Source organism: Temnothorax nylanderi, unplaced genomic scaffold (genome assembly GCF_030848795.1).
Source record: "Temnothorax nylanderi isolate EJ_2023f unplaced genomic scaffold, tnyl_v1.0 TNYL_tig0002_pilon, whole genome shotgun sequence".
In the NCBI taxonomy this organism is placed as follows: Eukaryota; Metazoa; Arthropoda; class Insecta; order Hymenoptera; family Formicidae; genus Temnothorax; species Temnothorax nylanderi.
Genome location: NW_027249064.1, coordinates 2,936,536 through 2,955,379, shown reverse-complemented (window position 1 = coordinate 2,955,379; position 18,844 = coordinate 2,936,536). Strand labels below are relative to the sequence as shown.

Genomic DNA, 18,844 nt, shown 5'->3' with positions numbered 1-18,844 from the left:
GCTGAAGTTAATAAAGATTGATTGATTGATAATCGATGATAGATATCATTTTGTCGTTTCTTCGATCGTCCGGTTTTTTTTCCATAAATCTGCAGCATCTTTCTCGATATTTTCTATTTTACCCTCTCCGTGACGAGTGCGATAGTTTTTATCGCGATAAAGATTTATATGATTAAAGAGTAAGCTAATTAATGTTCCCAGATTTTTTCAAACATGCGCAGTAGCGCAGTACACGGCCGTCTCAGTAGCGTGAACGTTTTATCGAAAGAAATGGTACCGTCGGGCTCGCGTCGCGAAAGGGGATTGGAAACATCGAAAGGAGCAGCACGATGTTCATTTACCAACCAAACGAAGTTTATCGATACGGCGAAATCTATTAATGTCCATTAATGCAGATGATTAATTTTAATCTCGATTGAATTTACTTTTATCTTCTTTTAATTCTTAGAACTAGAAAAAGATAAAAAAGTAAGTTAAACTGAGATTAAAGTTAATCTACAATGCTGGAAATGAATAAAATCTTTAGGCAGGCAGTGAGCCTCGACTTGCACGGATATTAAAGCTTACTAAAAAAGATAACGGAAAATAATAATAAAAGGCGGGAACAATTTTTAATCGAGTCAATCCCCCCGCGTTGCACCGGTCTGCCGGGGCAGTCACGTGGGTCGGGCGTGCGCGACCGCGCACGCGCGGCGAAATTCCGCGATCCGGGGAACGTCGCGGGGCGAGCGCGTCTGCTAATGCCCGCGCCGTTGCGCATGCCTAGGATCTTCTCCTTCCATCCGGCGGGTCGGAGCTGGGGGGGAAGGGGGGCGGAAGAACTCGGTCGCTGTGTCGCTACTCGCGCGTGGAACCTCGGAATTCGGGCATTCTTTCTCGTGGAAAACGTGCGTGCGTGCGTGCCGACGGTTGAGGCGGCTCGCTGGAACATGTGACGGTGCATATACCGCGTGTCGTGCGCGCGATCGCGATTCGGTGGAATTGTGCATGCCGCCGGTGTACGAGAGAGCGAGAGATAGGAGAACGAACGGAGCCGAGACCCGAGACGACGCTCGGCGGACGGCGGACGGGTGGACAGACGAACGGACGGACGGACGAAGGAACGAACGAACGGGAGGACGGGCGGGCGGACGGACAAGCGGACGCTCGGCCGGGTCGACTGAGTGCACGCGTGCACATTGACTCCGTACGTGCGCGGTTGTGCACGATGCGTGCGCGCCAATCGCGCCATATCGCCGTGGACGAGCGGCGGCAGTGAGAGTGTCTCGCCGTTGTGACACGGAGTGCGCGGAGCGAAGTGCCGCCGCCGCGCGCGCGGTGACGACGGTGACGTGTGAAGTGAGGCGCGGAAGCGGCGGGGACGAAGAAGAAGAAAAAAGAAGAAAAACGGTCATCGTCAGCGTTCACCGGCAACGGCGGCGCGTCTCGCATCTCGTCGTACGCGCGGTATATCGCCTCGTCGCGCGTACCGTGTCGCGAAGGGAGAGACGGGAGACGACGTGCGCGCGGTGAGGTGGAGGAGAAGGAGGAGGAGGAGGAGGACGACGACGAGGGAGGCAGAATATCGGCTCGTCTCGCATGTCGGCTGAACCGCCACGCGAATTCGGATCAGCCCCGATCGACACCGTAGGTACGTATCGGCCAAGGGCCGTACAGGCACACCGTAATGCGAGGGAAGAGCGGGGGGAGAGGGAGAAAGGGCACGGGAAGGTTCAAGGTGTTCCGCCGAACGGAAAAGATACCGAAGTTTTCCCGAATGGACAGATGCGGAAGCTTGTGTCGCAGGGCCGTACTCGCCCCTTCGGGATTTCAGGCGCGATATTTTCGGGGGATTCCGACAGGATGTTGTTTTGAGGAGGGGGGAAAAAAAAACACGCGAGAGCGTATTCGATGTAAATACGTGATGAGACATTTTATTATCGGGCATTGACGATCGGAAATTTTTTATTGATGTCATCCGGCGCGAATACAACATTCGATATGTAGATATGGACTGTCGCTAATGGACTGCATATTTTATGACGAAACCGTACCGAATGTTTCCCCGCGCGTAGATCGTTCAATTCATCGCGTTTCGTGCAACATTAAAATGGTCGTTGAACGTATAGGGCGCGATTCTTTCATTTTACCCGTTCAATTTGCAAGCGGACGTAAAAAATAATTGGTGTTTTAATTGCTTGTCTATCATAATTTCAAATGCGACGTGTTCGTGTGACGTTTACGCTGTTTCGTGCACTTTTATCGTTACAGCTTAATTACAAATCGCTTTTAGGGAATAACGTGCCTTTTAGGCATGTTTTCGCATATCTGTGTATATCTCCAGTAAATAAATATTTTATCTCAGCCTGACTTTATTGAAGATAAGTGATATTGAAGATAATATTAAATTTTTTTATTTGCTATATCTATCTATTAGATTTAAAATCTTCGAGTTATATTTAGCTTGTTCAAAAGTGAGCCTTGATCTCAAGAATGAAGTACACAACTTTGCATAGTAATTTGCCAAACTTGACGACTGAGTTACTGTAATATTTATTAAACGTTGTCATATTCGACGAGCAATTGGATATAGTGACGGTCTATAGATGCATAATAAAAGATAAAGATACGTAACTATTTTTTTTTTTCAAGTAAATACATACAAAAATTGCAATAAACTATGTATGGAACAGTTGGTGATACTCGTTTTCTCTTTTTCCAAAATTATCGTCATAATTGTCGAAGTCATTTCAGCTTTAATGAATGACGCGAAAAAAATTGGAAGATTTATCTTGCATTTAACCGCTTTTTGACTCATTTGTCATTCTTGCGGGACAAAAAATGACAACAAAAAATAACAATATATGTATGTGTTCCTCACTTACATTGATAATTTAGCACCGTTAAGAATACGTCGTGTTTACGCTTTTGACGATTACATGAACGCTAAAGTTTCTCAATTCACTAAGATATCAATTACACATAACTGTGTATATAATTGTAGCGGCGTATTTCTATTTAGCGGAACGTAAAAACCAGATGGGAGCCTATCATTATCATCATTAAATTCTCCAAATTACAATATATAATTTATTTAAATCGGTGTCCATCTAAATGTATATTTTTTTTCAACTCCAATCTCGTGGACCATAAGACCACTTTTTGCGATTACAAATATATCTATTTATAAATTACGCTTAAAGATAAAGATACGGCCTTCGTTTCTGCAATCGGCGTATCTTTCGAAAGATCGTGGACTATCTGTGAGGCATCTGGGACTCTGGTTTCACTCCTAAATAAACAGTCTGTTACCCCCGTCATCCTTTTCCCGGAACTATTTGTTCAAATTTTGGCCTTTTGAGATTCTGTTTCTCTTTAACGTGTAAACAGAGCTCGGTATTTCCAATTCTAATGTAATCGTATCTCGAAAACCGAAAATATCGGAACATTGACGAATTCGCCGGCGTTATCGCGACAGCTACGTCACATCTGTACGTAAATCGCGTTTAGGTCTATCTTTTTCTTTTTTTCTTTTGAGAGGGGGAAGTGATCTTCTCTCTCCGTGGCCCGTGATAACTTTGTATATTCGCGAACGAGGACGCGAGTCGATCTTGCATTCTGATCGGCGAAAGTCGGGGGAGGAGACCTGATGCAGCGAGTTGCACGCGCGACGACCGTCGTTTTCCAGCCGAATGAGTTCGCAATATTCGTTTTCGACTCGGGCGCGCGATCCGGCGTGAAGTTGGTCGTGCCGCGGCACAATGCAGCGTCATGTACAAATTAACCAATCGCAGTCAAGTATTCTCGAAAACTTGAGACAGCCATTGGTCAATCTGCTTACTACTCAGGTCGTACTTAATTTTTTCTACATGTGCCATGGCCCTAAGGAGGAAAAAACTTGACCTATTTAATCAATTAGATGGAAAAGTGCCATTTGCGGTCCGAACTGGATCTCGGTAGCCTAATAACAATATTGCGTGAATTTTATATACTTTTTTCCAAACTCGGTAAACTGCTGTTAACCTATTTAAATATAGTCGATCTAGCCGTCTAGCAGGCCGCCATGTTAAGTTTTTTTCCTAGTTATCGATAAGAAGGAGTTAGGATCTTCACACACGAATTGCCGTACTCGTGACGTAAGGCGTACGTAAGAATTGACCAATCACATTAAGTATATTTTCGAACCGTAAGGCTACCGTTTTCAAGTGGCACGATTGTAATTGGTCAATTCCTACCGGTATGTCTTGTGCAGTGAACTATAGAACTATACTTGAATGGGAACTCTACTCCGAAGAAAACGGGACGAGCGACAGGGAGAGAATTGTCGCCAACCCGTCGTCCTTTTCTATTGTGCTGCACTTTTAGACAATTGAATACCATTGACCAGTTCGCTAAACAGAGACAGAAATGACCGCAGAGCAGAAGACGCTAGCATGAAAATTCACATCCCATATCGTTCACTGGTCTTTTACGTTATAGGCTATGGCAATTCGTGCGTGAAGGCAAGTAGACGTTTATCAATTAGCGCGTCTTCGTCGCCACGTGGCAGACAAACGTGGCGGACTTATCCTCCTTCGCGCGTCAGTGGCAAATCCGAAGTCTCTTTTCGGCTCGCGATCGGCGCGAATCCTCTGTCGATCGTGGTAACCCGATGCTAAATTTACAGTCGATCGCTATCGGATCGCTTCGCGAGTTCGCAGCAAACTTCACCGTCGTCGAGACGGCGGCGCGCGGTGGATTTCTCGGTTCGACTCCGCTCGAGCGGTGCGAAATGACATAACTTCGCGCTGCACGCGAGAAGTTGCATACCTGCTTGCGCGTGCGGAAAGTTTAGAGACCCCTTCGGGATACGGCGTCACGTGACGCCCGGCGCGAGGCGAGGAGCGGGGAAATCTCCCAAGACGGGTAGGCGAGGAGCGGGTTTTTCATCGTGGTTCGCGTGCATGGGAACTTGGAAACTCGGAGTGAGAATCCACGTGCGACGGCAGGACGGCACTCGTTGCCCCGCTCGAGTCGCGCGCGGCGAAAAGGGCAACCCTCGCGTCCCTCTCGCGAGCGCGCGTGCAGCAGCAGCAGCAGGCGGCATTCGGGAGGACGCGCGATGGTGCCGGGGCCTATCGAATATCGCGTCGCACGCGAGCGTAAAGCGTAACGGCGCGTTCTCCGGTTCGCGAGGAGGCACGCGGCGCTTAGCTTCCTCCGCGCGAAATGACGGATCATTCTCTCGCGCGCGAGAAAAGGCGGCGCGCCGAAAAAACGTCGCGAGCCCTTTTCGTGCCGGCGCGGTCGCCGCCGCCGCTGCAGCCGGCAGTGGGGACCCTGCCGTCGAAAAATCGATTTCCCGTAGGGCATAAGGGCGCGCGAGCGACCGGGAGGACGATGGGGCGATGGGGGAGGGAGACACGTACGGAGACGAAATTCGGGAAAACCCGCAAGGGGGTGCGAAAGGGAGAAACGCGTTGGAGGTGGAGGAGGAGGAGGAGGAGGAGGAGGAGGAGGAGGAGGAGGAATGGGGAGGGCGACGGACCGATACGTCGAGAGAGAGACAGAGACAGAGAAAGAGAGAAAGAGAGAGAAAGCGCGCGCGAGCGAGCGAGGAAAATGAAGATGGAGAGAAAGAGAGAAATTGGTTTCTAGCCCGTTCCCGATGCGGCCGCGTGTGGGTGAGCGGCTAGCGTGCCGCGGTCGTAGTAGGGGTGAGAGGAGAAATAATTAATGTGCGACCATTCCTCTCTCCCCGCGCGAGCGCGCTCGCGCTCGCTCGCGCCGCGTCCCCCTCGTCTCCCCCCTGCCCCCCTCCCGTGCTCCCGCGCTCGCCCTCCCCCGGCCGCCGTCTCCCCCTCGACCGACCTACCTACTCTACGGGTCTTGTACCGCTACGCTTAGCTGCCATTGTGTCGGGGACGCCACTTCCGAGGCATCAAATTTAATTCTTCAATTGCGAAGAGAGAGAGAGAGAGAGAGAGAGGGAGAGGCGACGAAAGAGTACGTGCCTGTATGTGTGTGTGTGTGTGCGTGCGTGCGTGCGTACGTACGTGTGCGTGCGTGCACTCTGCCGAAAAAAAGAAGCAGCGCGCGACGATCCGCGAGTGATACGCCGGTGGGTCCGGATACCGACGTGGCCCGTGTCGTTGATCAACGACGACGACGACGACGTCGTCCTCGCCGTCGGCCTCGTCCTCGTCGCGGAGAGTACGCGCGCGCGTCCCTCTCGTCCTCGTTTTCCGAAAACTCGGGGCCCCCCCACCGACGCTCGTTCACCGATTCTCTTTAAACTCCCGTGGAAGTTAGGTTAGGACAGTTACTTCCGCAGGTATTGGCCGATCGCCCGCCCCGTTCTTCCCCCCATGCTCTTTCTTTCTCCCTCCCCCGCTCGCCGCTCCCCGCGCCTTCACGCTAGTGGCGTCGTCTCCCGTCACGGATGTTCCTCGATTTCGCGCGTCGTCGTCCGTCGTCCGTCGTCATCGTCGTCGTCGTCGTCGTCGTACGGGACCTCGCCGTGCCGCTGGCCTCTCCGGCGTCCGGTGGCGTCTCCGCGGATACTCTGAACTCTCGCGTCACGCGGCATAATCGCCTCGGTCGCCGCGACGATTTTTTTCGGGGGCCCGTCGGGCGCGTCGTGCCGCGGGGCGACGGGGGGCGTAAGTAGTAAAGTAACCGAGAACGCGCGCAGGAGAGATTCGGTAACCCAGTTGTACGCCAACGCGAGTAGCGCGCCTGTGCGTGTTTGTACGTGTTTGTGCGTGCGCGTGTCCCCGCGCGTAGCGTAACGTAGCGTACAGCGCCCGGTGTGTTGTTCCCCGCGCGCGGGTTTCCTCGCCGCGAGATTAAACGTCGCCGTCGCTTCCTCGCAGCGCGCGTTTTCAAACGGCGTAACGCGATATCTTCCGTCCCCTCCCCCCTCTCTCCCCTCCGCCGCTCCATCTCTCCCGCGAATAAAATGTCCCCGTGCCCCGTGTTGATCGACTTCACGCGTGCGTTTGTAATTGCAGAGTGACCACGGCCGAAAGAATGGAGGCCATGGATGTGGACGGAGATTCAGTAGTGGATTTGAGCATCAGGTAAAGTGCATCACGTATCTAGAGCTCGTTATACTTCTTCTAATTGAAATAAATGAAAGAGGTATAGCAGCAGCTTGCACTTGTTCCCTGCTTGATGATCTCACTTCAAGTTGTGCAATTTTAAACGTTTAAAATAGGGGGCAATATATACAATGGTAATTAATGATAATAGCGCCTTTTATCCAGGCGAGTTTCTTATCGGTATTAGGTTCTTATCACAGTGCGATGGACGAAGAAGTAGGTTGTTGTTACTTCTTAGCTTGACATACGCTTGAATATACTTAAAAAAAAAAAAACGGTAGAACTTTTGAAGTCATTTAGGCTGCACAATAACAAATATTTATACGACAGGTTCCCTAATTCTCTGTAATGCGTGTTCTTTCAGCAGCAGTGGTAGGCGCAATTCCCCGTCTCTTTCTGTGAATTCTGGTGACATCCCGTTAGACTTGGGAATTCACTTTTCAACCGGTTCCAATTTGGAGAACAACATGCCGGAGGCACGTAATATACAGAACGCCGCCCGCGGTATCTTGGCTCCTAAACGATCGCATGGGGACGAACGTAAGCCACGGCGTAATCTTAGACCTAGAATTGAAAGGAGCTATGCCGAGAGTCCTGACGAGCCTAGAATGAATGGATATCTAAATGGAAATGCATCAGACAGCGACGAAGGTTGTTATGAATCCTTTTCCATTTTATTGTCAAAAAATAGAAAATAATTTTATGAATTTTTAATATCGCGTCGCGTTTCATTGTGCTGAATGCTTAAACAGGTGATATGCCTCCCATGCTGCCAATCAAGGAACTGTCATCCGACGAGCTGGCTGAACGCGAGAGAATGCTTAGAAAATATAAAGAGGAGCTTAAATCGGAGGAAATGAAATTAGTACTTTTGAAGAAGTTACGTCAGTCTCAGCAACTGAAAGAGAACATTGCAGCAGCACCTCCCAAGGTTCTCAGTAAATTACCACCGCCAGTAACGGCACAGCAGGTGCCTCATAGGTAAAACTTGGCAATAATATCGTTTTCCAAGATGTAACTTTTATATACTGTTGCGTTAAGTCGAAATGAATATCATTTTCCTTATTACAGAGCCGGAAAAGCACCTCCGCCTTTACTTAAGGGTCAGCCCGCACCGAGCAGAAGTAGTAGTTTACATGCTCCACCACCTGGCATGGTGCTACCTCCTAATGCCGGTCGAAATGCCATTCCAAGTACAGGCGGGATGCCTCCAAACATGGTGATACCGCAACCACCTCATCCTAGAGGAAGACCACCCAGCGTAGCAGCGGCAACTGTCTCTAGTTATCATGCGCCAACGGACAGAACGGAGAGGTCTACGAAGGATCCAACACCGGCTCCTGCGCATCAAGTAAGTAAGGTATAGCATCACATTTTATTATTTTTGTTATAAGCTTTACATAGTTGTAACTTTAGTTTTACGTGAACGTTAAGAAACAAGTCAATAAGACTGTTGAAACCTCCTTCATTGAATAATTTTAAGAACTGACACTTTCACCGCTAATACATTACTCGTGATCGCTACAATACAATACGTTACGAGCGATCGTTGCGCGAACACTGACCCGGCCGTGAAAGTGTTATATAATAATTCTCTAATTGTGAACAACGTATGTAATCCATTATTGTGTTTTTCTAAACACAAAGCTGCTTGCTGGATCGCAAGAAAATAAAACCACCGCATCCTTAAGCACACCTGTGAATTCGGAACAGGTATATGATTCATTCGTCGATCAATGTGTAATGTCTTCTCCGTCTATGTTCTGTAAAGGCTATTCTTTTTTTTCCATATTGATTATGATATTCTAATTAGCTTTATTTTGGGGGCTTTTTGTTTCTAACGATTCTTTATTTTATTAGTGAAGCTATATACAGGAAAATCTACTTAAGTCTTCATTAATGCATAATACAAGTTATAACATGCAGTATTGCTAAACTTTTACTAACATGTCTATTTTTTAAATGTAATTATATGTATATGAAGAGAGAAATATTGTGCATAAGGAATATATAAAATTTAAATTCTAATTTGCATGCAGCTATTAAATTTATATTTTGATAATATCTATGCTATGATAATATCGTAAAAACATGCACATGAAAAAGAATTATCTGTATTATTTTACCTCTAATTTTATATGTTTACTTTTTTCCCATTTATTTAAGATGTTTGTCTTTTGTGTTATTGGAATATTAACTGTACAAAGAAAAATTTATTACATTAAATAATATTTATTCTATATTTTTGATAATATAGGAGAGAACAACGCGAGAAGATACACCTGCTCAACGTCAAGCAGCTGCCAAAATGGCCCTCAGAAAGCAGCTCGAGAAAACATTATTGCAAATCCCACCGCCGAAACCGCCACCTCCAGAGATGCACTTTGTACCAAATCCCTCCAATACGGAATTCATATATTTGGTCGGTTTGGAGCACGTGGTCGATTTTATAACGAAGGAGCCGGCCATACCGCCACCTCCCGAACCATTTGAGTGCTCACAATGCAAAACAGATTTCACACCCGTTTGGAAATGGGAAAAACCTATGCCTGGTGGTAAGAAGGATAGTCCTAGAGGGCAACATGCGACTTTCCAACGACCATCAGCGGGTCGTGATCCAAGAGTCATATGTGAGCACTGCGTGACGACTAATGTGAAGAAAGCATTGAAAGCAGAGCACACCAATCGGTAGGTTTTCATACATATTAAAATATCAATAATGCAAGAATAATAGTAAAATCTCATTTTGTTAATCTTTTTATAATTTGCTATAAATTAACTATTTCGTAGAAGATCTAATATGTATATTACTCATTATAATATTCTTTTAGGTAAGCGAATAATTTAAAATTTAATATATTTCTGCAAAACAAATTTAACAGATTAAATGATGTTATCCCCGCGTCTAATGGATTTTATATTGGGTTACAGATTAAAAACTGCTTTCGTAAAAGCGCTACAGCAAGAGCAGGAGATAGAGCAAAGGTTAGCGCAGGCGGCATGTCCGAGTCCAGATCCTCCAGCTCCGAAACCAGTTCCTAAGGCAGCAACTCCTACAAGAAGAGTGGCTACACCTCCCGCGCCTCCGCCGCAGGTACCACCGGCCCCTACGTTGACGCCTACACCTCCCGCACCAAAGCTGCAGGAGCATCCCTTAGTGAAACTGGCCGAGAGCGGGAAGTTTAGTCCGCATCATGCAGCTGCTGCGGCAGCGTTGCAGCAACAATTGCTCAGAGGTGAGCAAAGATACATGCATCCGCAAAATTCTGAATAAAAACTAATTATTTTCAATTTATCACACTGTTATCATTGTTCCAGAATTGGCGAAGAATCCAGTACCCGGTTTACCACCGCATCAACCTCTTCCAGCTCACATGATGCCGCATTTTACCTCTATATTGTATCCCTATCAATTAGCGATGGCTGCCGGTGGTAAGGGCCTTGTAGAATTACAACGGCAAGCGGCGGATCTTCAACGTCAATATCTGCTTGATATGATTCCGTCGCAGGCGTCGCAAGCGCAAGGCAATCAAGCACCACCGAGAGCTCATCCGCATAATTGGAAAACGTAACCGGACGCATTTAAGGGATGACATAGCAGTAAATGCGAATAAACAGTGAACGTGTATAACGGAAAACAGAGAAGCTAAGGGAGATCTAGTAAAGTGTGCAGTCGTAATTCTGTGCGCCTGAATGTTACACTATGCCAATCGCAACGTTAGTGTCTCAGTTAAGGTGAAGCTCAACTTGAAGTACGTCGGAAGAATGACATTCGTTAGTATTGTATAAAGAATAATTAATCGTTGTGAATATGTCAATTGACGTGTACGTTTACGACTTTATTGTTATCTAAGGGGTAAAGGTTTTATTTCCGTCACTGAAACACGCACTCAACGTACGTATGAGTTGGGATACAGAATCGCGTCGCGTCTAGGTGATTAATTCATTGTTTAATGGAGACCAACTGAACTCTCTCAAATTGGAAATGTCGTTCATTTCCTTTTTCCTGATCTTTCCTACGTATATATACGCGTTATTATTTCGTTAACGTATCGTTAACGTTGTCCACTGAACAACTGATATATAAACATAATGATTAATTTAAGCGTATCGACAAGCATATTATAACATTGAATGCAATTGCTTGGATTATGAACACCGAGTTGCCTAACTAGGCGCGAGTGAGCGATCACCTCGCTGTTATTTACCATTTCTATTTTTTGTCTCCGTATCTTATATTCTCTCTTTTATTATATAATAAATATTATTAGTAAAGTTATGTTGTCCCCTTGTGCACGTTTGTACAAGATTCGTTTGTAGAAATACATTTGTAGAGATACATTTGTACAAGATTCTACTGTTTTTTGTTTATCTTTCTCTTAGTCTGCTGTTTGTTCGTAAGAAAATGTCTAACATGGTGGAACGCAAAGTAAAAATGTTCGCTCGCTCGCTCGCGTGATGATATCATAAGTTAGACAACTCTGTTATACAACATAATATAAAGAACCAAATAGACATTTACAAGGCACTAAATAAATCAATAAGTGTAAAATGACTGCGAATCGGATTATTAACAATAATAGGGATAATCGCGGAAGGAAAGGCACGAGTGTAAGACGAGGTAACGAAGTTGATGGAAAGGATCTTTTTAGGCCCTTAGATAGTTAAGGCGATTTTTGCCGCTGATTCCAACGAGTTTTGCGATCACCGGCAGTACCTGTACTATGTGTATATCTCATTATTTTCTCCGAACTGTATTTTTAAGGCGAGTTTAACGGAAGATAGAGCTGTAGCTACATACGAGGAAAAAGAAAAAAAATGACGTTTGTAAGAAAGCGAGTGATAAGCCAGCACATGTGAGATGTATAGCAATCTTTTTCTCTCTCGACATACGGCGGAGTATTCATCGGCGAGTTTCTAACGGAGAGCGACACGAGTGTTACTCGCGCACAAATATGATTTTCTTTTACGTGCGACGTTAAAGTCGCACGTAAAGTCGGGCTCGTGTCACACGCAAGGATATGCACTCGGGCGATGTATACACGACTTAACTTGGACTGTTCTTGTACGTTAAAAACAAGACTCAGATGAATCTGCAATGGTAATCGGGATTCGAGTTAACGCAGCGCGATTGATTTCATGTCACATTCGATGTAAAAGTATTTAAAGAAACTTACTAGAGGAGATACGTAATCGAGATTTTTGCGAATTGTTACAACACGGCGACCGCCGGATTTTTACGACGTCCTCTACGAGTCTGCACTTGAAACGAGTTAAAAAGTAACCGGCACTTGTCCCCAATAATACCAGTCCACCCCCCCCCTCTTCCCCCTCCACTAATAGTCTGATTTAATTAATTCTGGGCTAACCGATCTTGGTCTCATACATTTCCGAATCAATTAAATATATAGTACTATAGTCTTGATATTTCTCGGTATATGATACAACTTAATAAACTAAAATAGCGCATAATCATCTCTCTTTGTACTACGTGATAGATTTTGAACTCGTACTTGATATACATGTACACCATAATAAGTCTACGATCGCATAATAGATCAAGATCTGTGTTTTTTGTGTAAGAGAAAACGTAATAATATGTCGTCAACTAATTACCGTCATCGGGGCACTACCGTCGTCGTCGTCGTCGTCGTCGTCGTCGTCGTTATCCTAAGATGAGATCCGGGAGCGAAATAGAATGACAACATGAAAGAGGAGAGATTCTTAAAAGCTTGAGCGTACTTCCCCCGAGAAAATGGAGCAATATTTTATATAATTTTGATAATTAAAGGCTATTTCCAAGTTGTTATACGTTTCAAAAATTGCTCTTTAAATAAACAGCAGTTAGAATTAAAATTAATTATAATTTCTAGTGTTTATTAATTAAATTGTTCAATAGATCAAATAATTAACTTATTGATTGATCGATAAAATAAAATAATTCAATAAAAATTTCACTTAAAACTACTTGGAAATAAGCTTACCAATTCCGCAATCGCTTGCTATATCTTATATGACAAACGAAAGAATCAGTGTCGAGAAATTCGAATTTGAATTTCAATTTGTTTTCTGATATAAACGGGTAGACAGATACCCAGTATAAATGACAAACCGAAATACTACTTTATTTTTTTTATAAAATTAATGGTGCAAAGATGTGCCTGATGTATATGACTCTTGGAATTTATGCCGATTCGTTAAAAGCAAATTGTCATCGTCATCATAATCATAATCACCATCATTATTATTATTATCATTATCATCATCATTATCCACAAATAGATTAACCGCATTCGGTAACCAGATCGCGTTCCGTTTCTCACAAACAAAAAGAATATGTTTCTTTCTATTTTTCTTTTCTAGTCTTGTCTCTCTTTAATCTCTGTGTGGTGCTGTTAGCAATTAAGCACTTTCAAAGTGCGAGAGAATTTTATATCCTAAAAAAAAAAGGGAACTCTCTTTTCGCTACACGACAGAAACGAGGGATGGCGAATATTTAGCAGAACTTAGAATTCTAAGGCGTTCGCAAAATGCAAGAAAAAGAAAAAAAAAATACGGGTCGACTTGGTCCGCTCGTCTTACGGGGACACAAACATTTCACGACTATGAATATTAAGCCGTTAAAGACTGCGTGACGTGCGCACATTTTTTATTTTGTCAAGGAAAAAGAAATTGCGAAATTCATACACCGATCTTGGAACATCTGTCCGAATGAAAAGCGTTGTCCCCACGATTTATAGAATTAGTAGATAAATAAAGATTACCGAATACTCTGGAAACTATACGAATAAAGCTTACCAATGATTGTATTAAAAGGTGATATTTATTTATCTTTTGTAATATTTTTTTTCTCGGTTTTTTTTTTAACGCATCTGCGAGACTTTTGTTCGTATTGGTAATTAATCTATGTTTATATCGGCGAATCCAAGATTTATTGTGTGTTCCGTTTATAATTATTTCTTAATTATTCGATGTCTTGCCAAGGATAAAAAAAAATAAAATGCTGGTGGTATTTGAACCTATGTATTCCATAAATTTATGAACGTATACAATGTATAAGTTTACTGATTTATACACCGAGATTTCGACCTGTAAACCCAAAAATTTTTTCAATTTTAGTAGAAGTTACTTGTATTTCTTTCAAAGGCGCTCTAAGGGTTTATAGAGTATGTAATTAACAACCACAAGATTCAGACCAACAATAATAATTAAATATAAGTTTATAGGTAAGTATAAATTCGCAGAAGCATTCTCCGCAATACGTATCGACTACATTTTACAAATTTGATTACAATAATAAACTTTACCTCATATGTATAAATTGAAAGAACCGAAACGACTTTTGCTAAGTAATAATTATATCATTATATCATGCCATAAATAATATGTCTGCTTGTAGATTCGTCATTTAATGATACCATTCAGGTACAATCGACAGAACTAAAAATCTTTATTTGAACAAAGCTGAACCCAGAAGCAATCAGGTTGGACCAGTTTAACGACTTCCGAGGGTAAACGCTATATTTAGAGCACGTAAAGGTTGTGCAACTTGTGATACGATTAAAATTAAATATCTCGCGTCTCCGATCGTTAGTAGCGTTCAATCAGAGCAGTTACGATGCAAACTTTGACAAATTTGATCGCGAGGAGGACAAGTCAAGCACATCTGCGTCACAAGATCATCGATGATCGTCATGGTAAGCCAACTATCACAGTTGAGAGACATCGCCGAAGGGATCCTGGTTGCTTAATTCTGTTTCTTCTCGTTATACTGCGTCAGGCATTTCTTGAAGTGCTTGGCGCAGAAGGGATACAATGTCGGATGATCGCACGTTCTGCAAGCCGCTGCGAGATGAGAGCAGCATCTCAGGCTTTCACGGCAACAGGAGGCCCACAAGTCGGGCCCGGCGGCGGCGCAATCGTAACAGAAACAGTCTCCTGCAATTCACATCGAGATGCAATTTAATGTCTAACGAGATTCAACGGTTTCCCTAAAATTTCCTGTAAACCACTTCCTCGATTTCACCCGCGCGTCGATCTTTTATCTTCATTCTTCTACCATTCAAACACGCGATAAGCTTCCGCGTTTTAGCGAGGATGTTACACAAATGGGATATATCGGATTTATATTTCGCATTGTAATGTTCTCCGTAAGATCTGCTGGTTGCAAGGAAATGCATTCCGGTTTGCGATTCTCTAAACATTCCCGATGGAATGAGATTTAATTTGAGATTAGTAAGTATTTTCTTATACTTCTTGGAGAGCCTTTTATTGAGAGCAATTTAGAAATTCCCTCTAAAGAATTTAGTAAATATTTATAATCGATGTGATGTTCAAGGCAGATTATTAAGTTGTATTTGTTTTAGAAGAGCATCTCGTGTTCTATATGTTTGCATTTTCTTAAGACTTTTTTAGGACGACATTTAATTCAAAACTTGTTTTGCATTCAGTTGTGCAATTAAAAAAACGACGTAACGATTTGCTTCCCGATGCTCTCGCTATACCTATACTTTCTCTTAACATTGTATATTTCGTATCATTTTATATATGTCACATGGCGCACTTGCAAACCTATGACGTAAAAACGAACCATTGCGCGGATTATTGCAAAGAACGTAGAACAAGATGGAAAAGTTATACGACTTAAACATTTTCCGAGTGAGATATCGCACGCGTATCATTTTTACTCGAGAACTGGTTGCACAACGAGACACGCATTTGCGGCAGTGACATTTGCGAGTTTCTCAATCGCATAATTATAAATTAAGAATAAAATTTAGTTTGTCTGATTATTGGAATTATCCGGGAGACAACGCATTTGATTGCATTATTTAAAAAATACATTACTCGACATTAGGCTGACATAAATTCGATTACATCCGGAGTGTAATTTGTGTAATTTTTAATAAGTAAATAGAGTAGATCAATATGTGTATAACATCGAACAAATAAACATTTGTGAAATTTATACGTTCACCACATCCGCCTGGTTCAAAAGCATGTAAAGGCGGAATTGTATATTATAAAATGTATAAAATTCACAGAAATAATTATTAGACATAAGGTTCCGCTCGATGCACGATCTTTTTGGCGCATTCCAAAATATTTTACTTGCAAATGTTTTCAGTCGTGCAATAGTTGATTCTTGAGAATTGCTGTATCTCGCGTGCGCTCTAATATACGCATTACTCGAGAGTGCTTGAGTGTAACGTGTGTGTCACCTATAGTTATAGTAATTAGACTTTCTCGAGCACTGATGATGACAAAATGTAGTATGTTTCCGTGACGATCCGACGTTTGAATATTCGCCTTCCGACATTGCATTGAAATCTCGTGAAAACACGTAACGATATCACCGCGTGAGCTATATAAATTTTTCTTATTTGAACTCATTACGTCGGGAACTCGTTATGGAGAAAGGTGTGATGCGCGATGCAGGTCTAAAATGCGGCTACGGCGCTCTCCTTTCTACGATCTAGTATTCATCTTATGCGATCGTGTCATCTCCGGTGGAGATCGCTAGATAAATTAAAAAATCCGGAGATATAGATTCTCAGTTCGCTTCATTCGCGTCTGCCTGATCCACCTTTCGAAATTAGGCAACGCTCTGATATTTTGCGATAGCATCCTCGGTATTTCATCGGGATGCGAGGCAAGGCGTTAATGCCGCGCGGCGCGGCGAGTAACGCTGCGTCGGCGAGCATAGCTCATCTGGGAGCGGCTATTGTCAAGGTCAGAATCCCTATTGTCAAAGAGAGCGAATAGCGATGTATTTTTTTTCTTTTTTTTTTTCGTAATTGCGAGGAAACTCGCTAACGGTACCGTGTGCGGATTGCAATGGGGTCAAACGTATGTGATCCCGCCGACAAGTACGAGTCGTACGAGAGGATTTACCTCGAGGACAGTCCACCGATCGCCGAGCCTCCGCCCTTCGGCACTCCAGGCCCTCCTCGCCCATGGGACAGCTCGTGAACGACGCCTCGATAGTATTCTCACCAAGTATCGCGTCGATCTGAAAATATTTCACCATCATATCGCTACCTGAGCGTGGAATTCCGTCGCGAAACACGCTCGCCGCCTGTTACGAAACTCATTTCAAACGTCGGCCATCAATTAACTCGCAAACGTCCGTCGGATTTAAAAAAAAATTCTTTTATCGCGTTGCGTTCCCAATTGCTGATAGAAAGTTCTGCCTCGGGAAAGTGTGCGTTTTTAATCGCACGCAGCTTGCAAAACTATTGTTCCGGTTTTCGCGAAAGATCTAAAATTAATTAAATCGAAAAATTGAGATGAGAAAACGACAGAGGAGATCGGTGGAAAAATTTGCGACTCGGACTCGCGTTTTAGCGAGAGAGACACCCTCGTGTTCGCGCATCCGCGTACGTAAGAGGGTTCAACCCGTCGCGTCGCGAGGCACGTTTGTTATTACGGGCGACGTAATAGGACGCACCGGCGATTATTTCTCCTCGTATATGCCGCGCGCGTTTATTTCTCATGCGACGGTTGCATCACGGGACGATTCGCTCGGAATTGTAAATTCGACTCGCGGGTGGAACCGCGACAAGAAAACAGCAGTTTCACTTCGGCACGAGGGTACCGAGTTTCCCATTTTCGGGTCTCGCGCGTCGCAAATGCACTCGTGATTCTATCTTATTAAATTCCAAACGAGTCAAGCCGAAAGCGGCAAGCACACCCTCGGCTCGATAATTTCATTAGAAGATTTTAATGCAAGATCCCGTCGGAAGATTACACTGTTAAACTGTTGAGTATAATTTGACATCCATAATGTCAAATTATACTCAATTTGAGTCATTTTTAACCACTCCTATAGGCTGCCACTATTCAACATATCATTGATGTAACTAAAACAATGCAAATTTAATTAAACCAATGGAGTTAAGATAATAAATTTCAACACACATGGTGGTTAAAAGTAACAAGATGTTATTTGACTCAAGGTATTGATTTAAATTTCATCCTTTAACATTTAACAGTGTATTATATAATATTATATAATAGAATGTATACATATAAGCGAGTTTGCGTGATATCGAACAATTATAAATGTAACAACAATTTCGAAATAACTTTAGGAACCGAGTCCATAGTCCTCCGGCTTACCCGCTTGAACGCGCCCGGTTTGGAGAACATCTTCACCAGTTTCGCCAGCGCGTTCTCCGCCTGGATCTGTTCCGCGACGTCGGTGATGTTCGTGGACTCGCAGTGGATTCCGCGTGGCGGAGGAAACGCCAGCAGACCGAAGAGGAACGCGATCACCCACCGGCCGGAGATCATCGCGCGAGATGTAAAAAAAAAGAGAGAGAGAGAGAGAGAGAGAGAGAGAGAGATAAAGAGATAAGAAATTGACGAGCTCGCGCGTTCGATCCCGCGCGATTCGAAACAGACGACTGGTGGCGATCAGCTGGCCGGGAACTCGGTGCTCGTTGAGTATACCTGGTGGGGATCTCCCACATCGACGTAGAAAAGCATCGCCTCGTATACGCGGAATTTGCTCGGTCTGTGAAAATATAAGATCGCTTTATCCGACCGCGTAATGTAGGCGGACTGCAAATGCGTTTAATTTTCTGCATTATTATGCGATTATTGCGTAATTTCCCGTACATCGTTAATCGATGATTACACGAGGCTTTCGACATATCTTCATGAAAAAAAATATATAGAATGACTTGTAAACGAAGAAGGCTTGGCGACTGACTCATCATGTTCTCATCATGTCCTGTGTTCATCTTTCTCCGTGAAAATCTAATTTATTTAACAATCTG

General features: G+C 43.9%; 2 protein-coding genes across 14 annotated transcripts; one reads left to right on the top strand and one right to left on the bottom strand.

Moving 5' to 3' along the window:
• Window positions 1-796: 796 nt before the first annotated feature.
• On the top strand, window positions 797-14,079 carry Simj (transcriptional repressor p66-beta simjang). Of its 13 annotated transcripts, none has more exons than XM_071700358.1 (9): window positions 797-1,630; window positions 6,972-7,040; window positions 7,429-7,712; window positions 7,814-8,042; window positions 8,133-8,421; window positions 8,709-8,774; window positions 9,319-9,749; window positions 9,993-10,297; window positions 10,380-14,079. In XM_071700358.1, the coding sequence occupies exons 2-9, from the start codon at window positions 6,991-6,993 to the stop codon at window positions 10,631-10,633; spliced, it is 1,908 nt and encodes a 635-aa protein (XP_071556459.1). In that variant the 5' UTR covers window positions 797-1,630; window positions 6,972-6,990; the 3' UTR covers window positions 10,634-14,079. The 13 variants fall into 13 exon arrangements, with proteins under 13 accessions (XP_071556459.1, XP_071556505.1, XP_071556430.1 ...); XM_071700404.1 differs by having other exon boundaries at window positions 7,426-7,712; window positions 8,133-8,412; XM_071700329.1 differs by having other exon boundaries at window positions 7,426-7,712.
• On the bottom strand, window positions 14,069-18,541 carry LOC139769421 (uncharacterized). Its single transcript, XM_071700476.1, has 3 exons — window positions 18,183-18,541; window positions 16,956-17,073; window positions 14,069-14,999 (listed from the first exon to the last, which is right to left on the bottom strand). Exons 1-3 carry the CDS (start codon window positions 18,354-18,356, stop codon window positions 14,809-14,811), a joined length of 483 nt encoding a protein of 160 aa, XP_071556577.1. The 5' UTR covers window positions 18,357-18,541; the 3' UTR covers window positions 14,069-14,808.
• Between the last annotated feature and the right edge of the window lie 303 nt (window positions 18,542-18,844).